Source organism: Nannobrachium achirus (assembly GCF_963921795.1).
Source record: "Nannobrachium achirus genome assembly, chromosome: 5".
NCBI classification, from domain to species: domain Eukaryota; kingdom Metazoa; phylum Chordata; class Actinopteri; order Myctophiformes; family Myctophidae; genus Nannobrachium; species Nannobrachium achirus.
The window spans coordinates 37828687-37843063 of NC_137814.1; the positions used below are offsets into that span (position 1 = coordinate 37828687).

A 14377-nucleotide genomic window follows, 5' to 3' on the forward strand; every position below is an offset into this window, starting at 1 on the left:
AAATGCAAATTAGGTTTCTGTGTAAAAAAGAAAGATTTTAATAACATAAAAACATGATAAATGGATAAATGCTGTTCACTGGAGTGCATAGCCTACACAAATTTGACTCTGGACAGCAGCCGGTTCGCTGCGTCGGCACTTTGAACACACGCACGCGTTCGGGGAGACCTCCTCTAACACGCCAGACTCTCCGCTAAGCGGGAGAGGTGTAAAATCTATTTCTGTTGGCTTTCCAGTGCAGCCACCCGCTCAAAAAGGTGACATTTTCAGACATTTTCAAACTCTAGTTGGCGCTGGAGAGCAGGTGGCTCGCTGCGTCGGCACTTTGAACACACGCACGCGTTCGGGGAGACCTCCTCTATCACGCCACACTCTCCGCTAAGCGGAAGAGGTGTAAAATCTATTTCTGTTGGCTTTCCAGTGCAGCCACCTGCTCAAAAAGGTGACATTTTCAGACATTTTCAAACTCTAGTTGGCGCTGGAGAGCAGACGGCTTGCTGCGTCGGCACTTTGAACACACACACGCGTTCGGGGAGACCTCCTCTATCACACCACACTCTCCGCTAAGTGGGAGAGGTGTAAAATCTATTTCTGTTGGCTTTCCAGTGCAGCCACCCGCTCAAAAAGGTGACATTTCCAGACATTTTCAAACTCCAGTTGGCGCTGGAGAGCAGACGGCTCGCTGCGTCGGCACTTTGAACACACGCACGCGTTCGGGGAGACCTCCTCTACCACACCACACTCTCCGCTAAGCGGGAGAGGTGTAAAATCTATTTCTGCTGGCTTTCCAGTGCAGCCACCCGCTCAAAAAAGTGACATTTTCAGATTCTAGTCATTTTTATACACCACGCTTCTTTATACGACTTAGCAGAGAATAAACAAATACATACGATTTAAAGTTTTTTTTAAAATACCCTTTTATTACTCATTGTTAATAACAGTGTACACTTTCACTGGAAATGAAAACATAACATTTGGACTGAAAGGTTACTTTAATAGTTTAGTAATCACAGTTTTGATCAATTTACTGTGTGTGTGTGTGTGTGTGTGTGTGTGTGTGTGTGTGTGTGTGTGTGTGTGTGTGTGTGTGTGTGTGTGTGTGTGTGTGCACGCACGCACACGCTAATAATGGCAAACATTATTCAAACACAAATCACACAAAACTGTCCAATTAAAGGTGCAATATGCAACTAAGTGCAAACACACTCAAATGTAAAAAGCAATAAATATATGAAGTATGACATGCTTTGTACCAAACTGAAAATACACTCAAATGTAAAAAGGCATAATAAATTAATTTAAAAAAAATTGAGCGGGTGGCTGCACTGGAAAGCCAACAGAAATAGATTTTACACCTCTCCCGCTTAGCGGAGAGTGTGGTGTGATAGAGGAGGTCTTCCCGAACGCGTGTGTGTGTTCAAAGTGCCGACGCAGCGAGCCGTCTGCTCTCCAGCGCCAACTAGAGTTTGAAAATGTCTGAAAATGTCAACTTTTTTGAGCGGGTGGCTGCACTGGAAAGCCAACAGAAATAGATTTTACACCTCTCCCGCTTAGCGGAGAGTGTGGTGTGATAGAGCAGGTCTCCCCGAACGCGTGTGTGTGTTCAAAGTGCCGACGCAGCGAGCCGTCTGCTCTCCAGCGCCAACTAGAGTTTGAAAATGTCTGAAAATATCAACTTTTTTGAGCAGGTGGCTGCACTGGAAAGCCAACAGAAATAGATTTTACACCTCTCCCGCTTAGCGGAGAGTGTGGCGTGATAGAGGAGGTCTCCCCGAACGCGTGCGTGTGTTCAAAGTGCCGACGCAGCGAGCCGCCTGCTCTCCAGCGCCAACTAGAGTTTGAAAATGTCTGAAAATTACACTTTTTGAGCGAGTGGCTGCACTGAAAACCAACAGAAATTGATTTTACGCCTCTCCCGCTTAGCGGAGAGTGCAGTGTGGCAGAGCAGATCTCCCCGCGTGCATGTGTCCAAAGTGCCGACACAAATAGACGTCTGCTGTCCAGGTTCAACTAGATTCTGAAAACGGCACTTTTTGTACTCAATTTTAATTTGAAAATAACAGATCTACAGGCTCACAATGAGTTGTGATGCAACGCATTGTGAGCTTGTAGATCTGCTATTTTCAAAAGATATTTATTTAAACATTTGAAAACTTGAAATGGGAATTCTGCACAATGAGTAGTCCTACTTTTACTTTTGATACTTTAAGTACATTTTAATGCCAATACTTTTGTACTTTTACTCAAGTATATTTTGAATTCTGTGACTTTTACTTGCAACAGAGTATTTTTATATAGCACTTTTATGGTGAGTTGTTACAGGTATATTTTCATTAATTACATTAATATAGTAGCCTACCATTACTTTGCATCTGTCCTGTCAAAATAAACAGATAAACCCCTGCTCTAGCCTATGATAGCTCTTTTATGGGATTACAGTAGAACGAATTGAATTGGAATGGAATTAATTTTGTTAAGTGGCCTTTAATAGCTCGCATTCCACGAATTTCAATCTGAAAGAACCTGGAAAATGTGTTAGGACAATTAGAAGTACACTAGTATAGAGACATACATCATGTAGGCTACTCATCTTTTAAATACATTTGTGTCTTTTAAATATACATTATTTACCGCACTTTTATTTTGAAGGCTGGAGCCTGGCTTATTTCTGCCTGCGCCCAGACCGGAAACGTTCTTTCTGCTCATTTCACGGACCTCTAAACTTTCACGTTTCCTGTTATTGCTTTCGTCCTCTTCTTCATTTGCTTTGTTTTGGGCGGGGACAAACCTCCTCGTACAGTACCGCCACCTGGTGCTGTGATGTGGAATGACATTTCATGGTGCATCCCACTGTGTCAATGAATGCGGCAGGGCAGGTGCAGTGTGGTCCACACTGCAGTGTTTCTCAAACTTTCAAATGTCAAGGTCTCTCCTTAACTCTGACAGTGTACAAATGGAATTACAGACTTGTATGGGTCCATTTAGACCCCCTAAAGGAACCCACAGAGTCCAAATGCAATTTGAGAACCACTGGTCCACAGAACTCCACAAAGCTTCACTATCACTTGATTCCTGGCAACTTATGATGTTTTACTGCAGCAAACCTCTCAGACTTCTTGACCCTTGAAAACTAATTTCAAGGGCCCCAGTTTGGTAGGTCACCATGGTCCCCCATAACTCTGAGAGTGTACAAATTGGAACCAAATGGGACCATTTGTACACTCCCAGAATTACAGACAGACCTGTAAGTGTCCATTTGGTTACCAACTATCTATAATTTACCTAGGGGACCCCCAGAATTTACTTTGAGAACCACAGTTTTTCTGTGTGTTTGTTTTGCTGCATGAGTTGTTACAGCTTGAGGCCTTTTGACTCTCATGTTCCTTTCACTGACAATAGCAATTGAATTTCCATTCAATTTAGTATATAGTGCCAAATCACTAGTTGTCTCAATAAACTTTCCATACAGAGCAGAGACCCATGGTTTGTCCCCTGATGAGCAAGCATTTGGCAACAGTGGCAAGGAAAAAAACCTCAAGCAGAACCAGGATCTGGGTGGGCAGCCATCTGCCTCGACTGTCTGGGTGGGAAGAGACAGACGAACGGAGAGAGATAGAGAGACAGAGATAAGCAGAAAGACAGATCTATAGTCATCTATAAATCTATATCTTTTTGTGAATCCTGCATACCGAGGGACAGTTGTTCTGTCTCACATGAAAGTTTTCACATGAGCTGCTTTATCCCTGCTTGTATGATGATCGCCCATTAAGACCAGGCTGAGGCAGATTCTACAAAGTTCCTCTAGTCTAAATCCTAGCATTTTTCTGAAATAATTATGTTGCTGCTACCCTACCCTACACACCCTATGACACACACACACACACACACACACACACACACACACACACACACACACACACACACACACACACACACACACACACACACACACACACACACACCCTATGACACACACACACACACACACACACACACACACACACACACACACACACACCAAGATTACGTTTTCTGGTCGCCAACCCCGTCTCAAAATATTTTGTTCCAGTTTCCAGATTTTTGATAAAAAATGTACTTTAAAAGAATATATATATTCAAATAAATTATTTGCACATATTTTCATGATTTTTCCAAAATAGCAGATCTACAAGCTATATACATACACACAGTGTGTATATATGTGTGTGTGTGTGTGTGTGTGTGTGTGTGTGTGTGTGTGTGTGTGTGTGTGTGTGTGTGTGTGTGTCATAGGGTGTGTGTGTGTGTGTGTGTGTGTGTGTGTGTGTGTGTGTGTGTGTGTGTGTGTGTCATAGGGTGTGTGTGTGTGTGTCATAGGGTGTGTGTGTGTGTGTGTGTGTGTGTGTGTGTAACACCCAGAATTCGAACTCAGGTCTCCCACGTGACGTGAAAGTCCAACATTTTAACCACTTGACTAGACCAAAGAGGCATCTCTCTGGTCTGCGGGGAAGATGCTAGATTTTTGAGGCCATCAGACTGGGGCTGCGACTCTCTCCTCCACATCTGCCCATGAAAGATTGCGGTGCATCTTGCGAATGGGCTTATTGTGTCAAAAAAAATAAATACATATTTTAGCCACTTGTTCGCACCCACTGATTAAAACCGCTAAAACAATAGAAAGCAGTAAATGAAAACATTTTAACACTCCCATTTTCTTTTCTCTATTTACAATAAAATATGAACCCTTGGTTCCATAAAAAAACACATTTTATTCATATTCACTTTGGAATGACAATTAAAATTCAGGAATAAGTGCATATTCATGTATAAAGTGGCAAAACCATGTACGGATAAGATAAATTACAGGTGACTATATTGTACACAGCATAATCACTCTTCTCTGTACATGTACCTGTGTAAAAAATCTGAAAATGTAGGCTCACACGTTGCTACGACAGTATATTCCTTTAAAACTAGGAAGGATATTTGTATTCAAAGTTAATGCTCTTGCAAGACTACAAGACTTTAAAGTAATGAGCAGATCTATAGATGTAGTGTCAACACTTAAAACTATGTGAAAACAACAACAAGTACAGGACTGCATTTTAAAAAACAACAAAATACAAACAAGGAAAGGTCTCTTAATAATGATGCAAATACTCTATCCCCAATAGCAGAAACGTCTCCAGCTATTCCCATCATATTCTGGAGCCAATAAAACACTTTTGTGTTACTCTATGTAATGCAATGTTTTTCAAAAGGGAATACCACTAAAATGAATAATTCAAATAGGTTATGCATATGGCTTAGGGCAGTCAAATGAGTATTAGTCAACAAAACAACTCTCATCTGTGTCAACGAGAAATTACATTTGTGGGATTTTCTTTCTCTATTTTTCTTTTTTTGCAGATGGGTTCCCAGATTGCATGTATTATAATGCCCAACAATGCTGAGATATCATGCTGGATACTACAGTCACATTCTCAATATCTTAAGAACAGTCACATATTCAATTCCTTCTCATGGGAGGCTAGTTTTGTAATGTAATGTTGAGAATATAAAAGATATTTAAAAGCGTTTGAGTAAGTGTGCAGACTAAAATGTGTTATGTTTGTTATGTTATGTGTTATATAGTTGTATATCTGTGAGTTCATACATAGTTCATAGTTCATACATTAACAGAGTTAGTGACTGTCCTAAGGCAGAGCGATATCATATTTAAAAGCTAATATCCAGTGGCATTCCCCTTTTTAATGAATCATACATTGCAACATTAACATTTATTATTTTCTTATCCCACCGATTCCTCCTCCCGGAAGAGTGTCGTCATTAAGTTCCCAACATTCCAGCCAGCACTGGACTCAGGAATGTTTCCCTTTCAGTCACTTGACCTCATCATGCAGACACGGAAGGTGTCCTGCAGCCCCGCATCTCTGGGCCTGCATTTATAGTGGAACTGTTGTGGAAACAGTCGTCAACCTCTTTTACTAGTCAATACTGTTCACTGCTGTGTTTGTTTAAGTTCTAATTCTGACATCTACTGTACCTTAAATTATGTTTTGGATTGAGCTGCCACATTTTTTCCCTCTGATTTCCTTTCATGAAGACTTATAGCAAATGGGAGACTTTTAAATCCTTTCATGTGATAGTAGCGTCCCCACATTGATACATTCTTATCACAGCATTTTGTGCACAATGTTGAGAGTAATTCTCACTCTTTGACAGGGTCTCGTGATATTTGGAGTATATCTAGAAGTATATTATCTAGACACTCTCAATTCCATGGAGTATCTCTTAATGTCTCATGTCTTCCAGCATTCATCAAAGCGACGTCCTTCCTTTTCAGTTCAATTTTGATATGGAAAAGGCCTGTGGAATGAGGCGAGCTTTGTGTGACAAGCACAACGACATGCAAACAATATGGAAAGCTGCACAGCATGTCAATTGACTCCTCAAGACTGGATACAACATAGAAAAGCAGTTCATAGTACCACTAAAGCTAACCCACCCCCAGCCAGTTTCTCAATGGAGCAGGAAACAGTCTCTTATGTCTGTATGGATATCCTTCCATCCTAGGAGCTGGGGTCTTCGCTACACTTCAGTCTGGGCCCAAGTACTCTGCGTTCTCCGCCGCTGGGACCTGTCCATTGGTGTGGGTCTTGAAGGTGGGAGTGAAGTCCTGCTGATAGTCGGGGTTGTCTATACTATTCTGGGGTTGGTATTTCTGAATGCTGTGGACAGTTCCGTTGGAGGTGGGCGATAGAACGGCGGGGGCATGATGGATCTCGTTCAGGTACTCAGGCCCCGAGCTGTCATTCTTAAAACAGTTCAGGTACTCCGACTCTGTGTCGTCCGAAGAGATGGTGGGCAGTATGCTGCGAGGCGGACCGGGCTGCTGATAGACAGGGTTCAGCATGTCTGACGTTCCGTTCTGGTTCATGTAATCTGAAAGAAAGCAATTACAGAAGCTATTACTGGATGCAATGCAGGAAAAGTGTTAGTCAGAAACCATGGTAGAAGTCTTGGTGGTTGCGCATAGCTCAAGGCGTTGGCATGGCACTTCTCTTACAAGGTTTCTGACAAACATATTTTGGTAATGGTACAATAAAATGTTTTGAATAAATGCAAGGTTACAGGATGATAACTGACATGCACTGGCCACTAGATGTCCCTCTCGCTCACTACATAAGATGGGAAGAAGTGGGCTCTATTGAGAATTACATCACTTGTGTGACTCAAATGAGTCAGCTGAGATTGAGGCCTTTGGAAGTTGAAGGATACTTGCCTGGAGCTGGCTGGAAGTCCTGGTCGAGATTTTTGTCTGTGGGATCAGGGATGTACCGAAGAACCACACTTCCTTCTCTCCCTGGGAATCCATTCTGTCAGGAATAAGATGGTATTAAGATGTAAGTAACTCCCACTTCAAATGCTAGACACAAAAAGGGTCAGTTTCCTTGAATATTATATTGTACAAGACAAGATTAACATTATCTTACCCCTAAGCCATTTCTGCTGTGGCATGTCCCGATGCTACCGTTTAGGCTCTGCAACATAAAAGATTCAAAACCTTTAAAGATCTCTCAAGAAAGGAAGGTCAAGTGGATTCACTGACACACGTCGAGCCGATCCCTACTTGTTATAACAGACAACATGTTGTTATGTAATTTTGTTTTTGTCTTTTGTCATGACTTTGTAAATTTGTGCACAGACCAAAGAAACCAAGCGAGCAAAGGAAACAAGAGTGACAGCTGTGGCAATGCAATTACTTTGAACAAGAGCAGGAAACTGAACATGCTGAGTAGGCAGCCATCTGTAAAACTCTCCAGCACCGCAGAACACTACTCTCTCACAACGGTACAGTGGCGTCAGTTCAGAAAAAGCTAAGGTATGGCAACATGACTGGTGTCTTGAACGCGCGCGAAGGCGCGCGTGGCGCGCGTTCAAGACACCAGTCATGTTGCCATACCTTATCAACAGGCATGATTCATTTATTTTGAGAAGTACATTTTCTTTTTTTCCCCCCGTTTCTACGTTTTTTTTGGGCTGGATATGGCAGCCTGGAACGGTTGTTCAAGTGCAGCTAAACTTGGCATGTTAGTAAACGTGCCACAATTAACAATAATGTATTGCACCTGTGCAGCTGACCTGCGGAACCTGGGAATATACCATTCTGTCAAGATGAATAAAAATGTGGAGAATATAATTATAATACCTTGTTGAAGTGACCATTTTGTAAAGTTTTACATTTGTAGTTACTTTACTGTAATTTAACAACATAATAACCAGCACAAATAGACAAAGAGACATTCCTGTATTTATATTTACAAGTAACTTTTATTTTCCCCCCTGGACCCAGGGTATGGCAGCTGCATACCCCTGCCATACCCAATTGACGCCCCTGCAATGGTATTAGAAAAACAGGCTCATTCGGAGCTACGCCCCCTTTCTGTGCAGCGATTTTATAACAAGTAATTCAGCCTGCAAAGGTAATCAAACTTGAACGTCTCTATGGCCTGAGCAGGCTTTCAGCGACAGGCATGGAGCCTAGATAGAAATGCCGGACCTACGCTTGGCCCTCACCAAACCTGAAGTGAAACGTAGGATGTGATTTTTCCTCATTTCGATCTCTATTAATCATCAAAAGGCCCCTGGGAGGAAAACGTGGGAAGAAGGAGGGGAGGATGATGGGGGGTTGGCAAGATGAAGAAGAGCCATGATGGTGAGAGTTTAACTGGATGGGGGATGACAGGGGTCACTCAGTCTGTTTCAGGCCAGCTAAGACTTCAGCCTAAGTTATACTCCATGCAGGGCACTATCACTTGCTGAAAAGAACAGATTTTAAAGCTAACCAGTAAGACTCCCTAATCGGGAGATAAGCGACCGTCAGGTCGCTTGTAGGCCTATACACAAAACATACAGTAACCACTTCAGCCCTACTGTATCCACCTGTTTACCGCGGGAATTTACTGGAGAATGTTTTGCACCACACTGCACCACACTTCCGGTTAACAGCAGACATACAAGCTCACGTCGCGTCGCAGATGCAGCCGTTGTGAGCTTGTAGATCACACTCGGCTGCGGCGCCGGAAACTCCGTCCAATTTCTGCGCAATGCACGATGGGATGTTGGAAACTTGTGGAAATAGACTTTGAGTTTAGGCATACTGTGTACAGCTTTGCATGATTTGTGTGCAAAGCAGTAGGGGCAGTGGCAAAATATGTGTGTTTGCAAGAATCGGCCACATGGTGGCGCTAGAAGAGGCCCATGTGCAGGTAGATGTGAAGATTCTAAGTGGCATGTATGACTAAGTGTTGAGGGAATGTGCGTGGCTAATTGCAAAGAAAAGGCATGTGGTGTTCATGATTTGCGGATTTTTTTTTAAAGGGAGCAATCCATCAAACTTTAGAAGGCAATCGTTGCCTATCAGGAGGGAATATGGGAAATGATACAGTTGCATGTTGCTGACCGTCATACTACGGAGCATATGAGGCTTTCCACACACGTTGGAACTTCAATTCAAGCCAATTAGTTTCCAGCTAACTTAACCCTTAAGTTCTGTTCGGGTCATTTTGACCCGTTTTACATTTTCATTTGAAAAAAAAAGGTAGAAGTTTAAATTTTTTCCACCTGAAACTCACTGGCCTTAAAGATTCTTCTGAGATGAACGTGTAAAAAAAATATTTTTGCACTACACCCATGCTACACCCCCCTCATATTTTTTGAACCTTAAGTGCTGTTCGGGTCATTTTGACCCGGAAGCACATAATTATGCACAGAAATACACAGTATTGTGCCAAAACACAGACACACAGCCCCCCCCCTTCTAACACCCCCCTTCCGAAGCCCCCCTGTCTGATTTTAATTTTTTCCTATAAGCATGAGCAATATTGCCCAGTATTAAATAAAGTAGTTTTTTACATGAATTCCAGCTAAATCAGTAAAAACGCCTAGCTCGTTCAGTGTTTAATGTGATATAGCAAAGCAGAAATGCAAACATTTACCATATATATCATATGAATTGTTTGGTATTGAGTCAAAGTCAATGTATCATGATGATTTGTTAAGTTAAAATTTATATTAGTGTTGTTTTTTTTAAACCAAATATCCCCCGGGTCAAAATGACCCGAACAGAACGAAGGTGTAGTGAATCTGAACAGAACTTAAGGGTTATGCCAGTGATCAATGTCACTATAGTGGCAAAAAGGAGCTGGCTTTAAACTAACCATGCATCAGTATGACAGCGAACCTACAGATAGGGTTGTTTGGTTCTAAGCCAATGTGTTCAGCTTCTGCGGTTGAGGAAGGAACCTGGATGCTGCCGACAAGCTAAAATGCCTCATTAAATGTCCAGTTTCAATCTAATGCAGCTGAATCTACACTATCTACACAGGCTGAGGCAGCAATAAAAGTTTGCACATAAAAAGGAGTGATAAAATTGAGGTTGTGGTTCTGGACTCAGTACAACAATGTCATCTTGTGCACGTCTCCACTATAGGTTTCTGTGAAATCCATGTGATTAAAATGAGTACCGGGCCATTGGTGCGACAGCTGGCAAATGTGCCCTGTCTGAGGGTCTCATAAACTAGGGGCTGTGGACTGGAATTTAGTTGACACAAAATTCCAAGTATGCTTTCTTCAGACTGAAATTAAAGGCCTAATCTATTGCTGTACGTCTCCTCCAACTGAAACTCTGTTACTCCGTTTACATTGTGATTTATTGGATTTTGTCATTTCTCTCTGAAATGTATTGCAACAATGGTACATTTGACATACAGTCAAGATTGACAATGTGCGATTTGTGTGCATTTTTAGATTTCGCTTTAATATGCCAGACCTGTATTTTGACTGATGGGTCAATCAAATCAAATAAATACGGATATAAAGACTACTACTGAAAGACATGTACCCAAGGGTCCCAAGGGTCCCAAGTTTTGAAATGTATAACAATCTTTTGAAAATAGCAGATTGTAGATTGTCTATTTTCAAATGGCTGAAATGTATATGGATTGAATGGTTAATGTATGTTTTGTAATAATAATCAAAATCTACAAAGTAACTAGTAACTAAAGATTTCAAATAATTGTAGTGGAGTAAAAGTACTGTACAATATTTGTCTCTGAAATGTAGCGGAGTAGAAGTAAAAGTACTGATACCTGGATATATTCCAGTAAAGTAAAAGTACCTCAAAACTGCACTTAAGTACAGTACTTAAGTGAAAGTTCTTATTTACTCTACACCACTGGCCGTATCTTACCGCAGAGTGGAGAAGTGGAGTGCGGGAGGAGCTGGGGCTGTTGAAGAAGCCATGCTGAGGCACCAGGTACTCATCTGCATCCACGGCATCCTCCATGTCCTCTCCACTGATAAGGCTGCGGTACAGTCTGGTGTCTGAAGGAGTGGGCAGGTGCATCCGGTCATCGCCCTGGAACAGAAATACTGTAAGGCCTACAGTATATGGGACCAGCGGTGGAAAAGGTACTAAAATGTTTTACTTAAGTAAAAGTATCAACATAGACTATATGTACAAGTACAGTAAAGGTCCAGAATCCAAAGTTTACTTGAATAAAAGTACAAAAGTATTGGCATCAAAGTGTACTTAAAGTACCAAAAGTAAAAGTACAGAATGTCCATTTCAAGTTTTCAAATTTATACAAATATTTAGAAAATAGCAGATCTACAAGCTCACAACGCATCGCGACGCATTGTGAGCTTGTAGATCGGCTATTTTCAAATGGCCAAAATGTATATAGGGCTGAAATGGTTACTGTGTGTTTTGTAATAATAATCAATATACAAAGTAACTAGTAATTAAAGTTTTCAAAATAAATGTAGTGGAGTAAAAGCACAATATTTGGATCTGAGAAGTAGTGGAGTAGAAGTAAAAGTATTGGAAATTGGAAATAATCAAGTAAAGTACAAATACCTCAACATTGTACTTAGTTGTGCTTAGTTACTTTACACCACTGTATGGGACGGTTACACCCCGCCACTCTGACATGTCTCCTTTCCGACATGTCTCCATTCCGACACTAACCCTATCTCTAACCCTAACCCTAAACTTAACCCCTATGGTAGTGTCGCCACTCCGACAATAAGAAGGCAATTTCGGAGTGGCGACATGTCGGAATGGAGAGGGACACCCGTATGGGACTGCGTGAATCTAATCATGAGAAATAATCTGTATGTTGTAAGGTGGACCGGTCGGGTCTGCAGGCTGGCAGAATGATACCTGAATGACGAGGTAACGGGGAGGATCTCGAGCCATCTTCGTGAACTCAGCCATCAGCTCCCGGAAACGAGGTCTGCTGTCCGCATCGATCATCCAACCTTAAGACATGACAAAAAATGTTACCCTACACGTGGTCTACAAGTAGGAACACTCTTTCCGGTGTGTAGTGTTTCGAGAGACTTCCACCAAACTCACATTTCACCATAATCATGTAGACATCTATGGTACAGATGGGTGGCTGAGGCAGCCGCTCCCCTTTCTCCAGGACCCCGGCGATCTCACTGGCTGGAATACCGTCATAAGGCTTGCTCCCGAACGTCATTAGCTCCCAGACGGTCACACCTAAAGAAGGAGTCGATATGGTATAGCTCACCAGGGGCATCACAAGGGGGAGGAAAGTTGGACTGAGTTACTAGGGCCCAAGGTGGAGGGGCCCTAGTAACTTTAGCTATTGAAAAATAGCAGGTATACAAGCTCACAGCGCGGCACCGAGTGCCGCGCTGCGAGCTTGTAGATCTGCTAAGTTGTGAAAATGTGTGTAAATCTTTGAATATATCTATTTTTAAGCGGACATTTGTAACAAAAATTTTGCTTCTGGGGGTCCCTGGAACTAAATATTTTGAGATGGGGGTCCGTGGCCAAATACATATCATTTTGGGCGTCCTTGACATGAAAAGGTTTGAGCACCACTGACATGGAAACATAGGTTTCTTGCACACATTTTCACAATTTTTCAAAAATAGCAGATCTACAAGCTCGCAGCGCGGCACCCGAGTGCCGCGCTGTGAGCTTGTATATCTGCTATTTTTCAATAGTTAACATTCATGTGGGCCCCGCAGTGAATCCTTGTACCCAGGGCCCAGAATTTGGTGTGACGCCCCTGTAGCTCACTGCTGGTACTTTAAACACCCAACATGCCAGAATCCAAGGTGAAGACCTTGAACTCTAGCATGGAAAAAAGATGACAAAGTGACAGATATTTAGCCTTCTGAAATATCCCCCAATCTCAACGAGTTGGCCCAGCCAGAAGGAGTGGGAGTTGGCAGGATATTCTTCTGCATCGGCGCAACTGAAAAAGGAAGGGGCCTGTCATGCTGCCAGGGCCTGCTTGATGTGTTTGCCTTGTTGAGCGGAAGGTATGATCAAACCCCAGGGGAAAAGAAGAAAAAGGTTTTGGAAGCTGGCCCACAGACAGGAGCCGTGTGTGGTTGTGTGTTTCTGTGTGAGAGTAATGAAGGTATTATTGCACAATTCACCGTGTGTTTCTGAATTGGAAGTACTGTTTATGTGAGCTTCTGAAGTGATATTGCCCACCTGAGATTTGCTTTTGTGTAGGTTCTAGGACTTGTGTCTTAAAATCCCAGATGCTAGTAAAACGCTATTCCTACTCCCCCGTGTGGACTTCATCTTGACGACTGTGGTATGACTGGATCCAACAACAATATTTCTTTTGTATCTGAAGTTACAAAATATTAAAAGGACTCCCGCACATTTCCTTCGTCACATGCTGTTAAAGAACTTTGGGGAACATAAATATTTCTCCAACGCACCTGTCACCAAGTGCACTCTGGGTGCAAAGGCCTGAAGCTTTCAAGTGCATTCTGGGACATAGTGTATGGTGACAATTATAACAGTAACAGAACATGCAAGACTTTCGTCACTTACCATAGCTCCATACATCACTCTGGTGTGTGTATGTCCTGTTCAGGATAGATTCAAGTGCCATCCATTTTATTGGTACCTGTGCAAAGGGAAGATTTATGAACTATACAGTAGAGATAGTTCAATAACATCCTTGCCCAAATCTATAAAAGCTGTGCTATGTTAAGGCAGAAATGCCTAAAGTAGACCAGTGGTTCTCAAACTGTTTCATATCAAGGACCACCAAATTGACCTTACTAGCCCGTGGAACCCATTTGAATAGATATGCCATTCATTTTATAAGTGAAAAACATCCGTGTATAACACGCCTAAGACCACTATCGATTAAAGAAACAGAGGGAATAACAGAAAGGGCATGATCCGTGCTGGAGGACTGAGAGCAAGAGTGTCTTATTTACTGTTCTGTTTTTTGTTTTGTCGTTTGCTATGTTGTTTGTCACTGTTTGTTTGTTTCTGTTTTTCTTTCATGTTATATTTGTACTTATATTATTACTTAATATTACTACT

At 42.1% G+C, this 14377-nt stretch overlaps 1 protein-coding gene across 1 annotated transcript in view; it reads right to left on the reverse strand.

Annotated features, from left to right (window-relative positions):
• Window positions 1-4788: 4788 nt before the first annotated feature.
• Window positions 4789-14377, reverse strand: part of egfra (epidermal growth factor receptor a (erythroblastic leukemia viral (v-erb-b) oncogene homolog, avian)) — a 52558-nt gene continuing 42969 nt past the window's right edge. The window contains exons 22-28 of the mRNA XM_080726734.1: window positions 13874-13949; window positions 12404-12550; window positions 12209-12306; window positions 11234-11401; window positions 7476-7523; window positions 7265-7358; window positions 4789-6924 (exon numbers count right to left, since the gene is read on the reverse strand). Of these exons, the coding sequence (XP_080582860.1) occupies window positions 6578-6924; window positions 7265-7358; window positions 7476-7523; window positions 11234-11401; window positions 12209-12306; window positions 12404-12550; window positions 13874-13949 (978 nt within the window). The 3' untranslated portion in view covers window positions 4789-6577. The remainder of the gene's footprint in view (window positions 6925-7264; window positions 7359-7475; window positions 7524-11233; window positions 11402-12208; window positions 12307-12403; window positions 12551-13873; window positions 13950-14377) is intronic.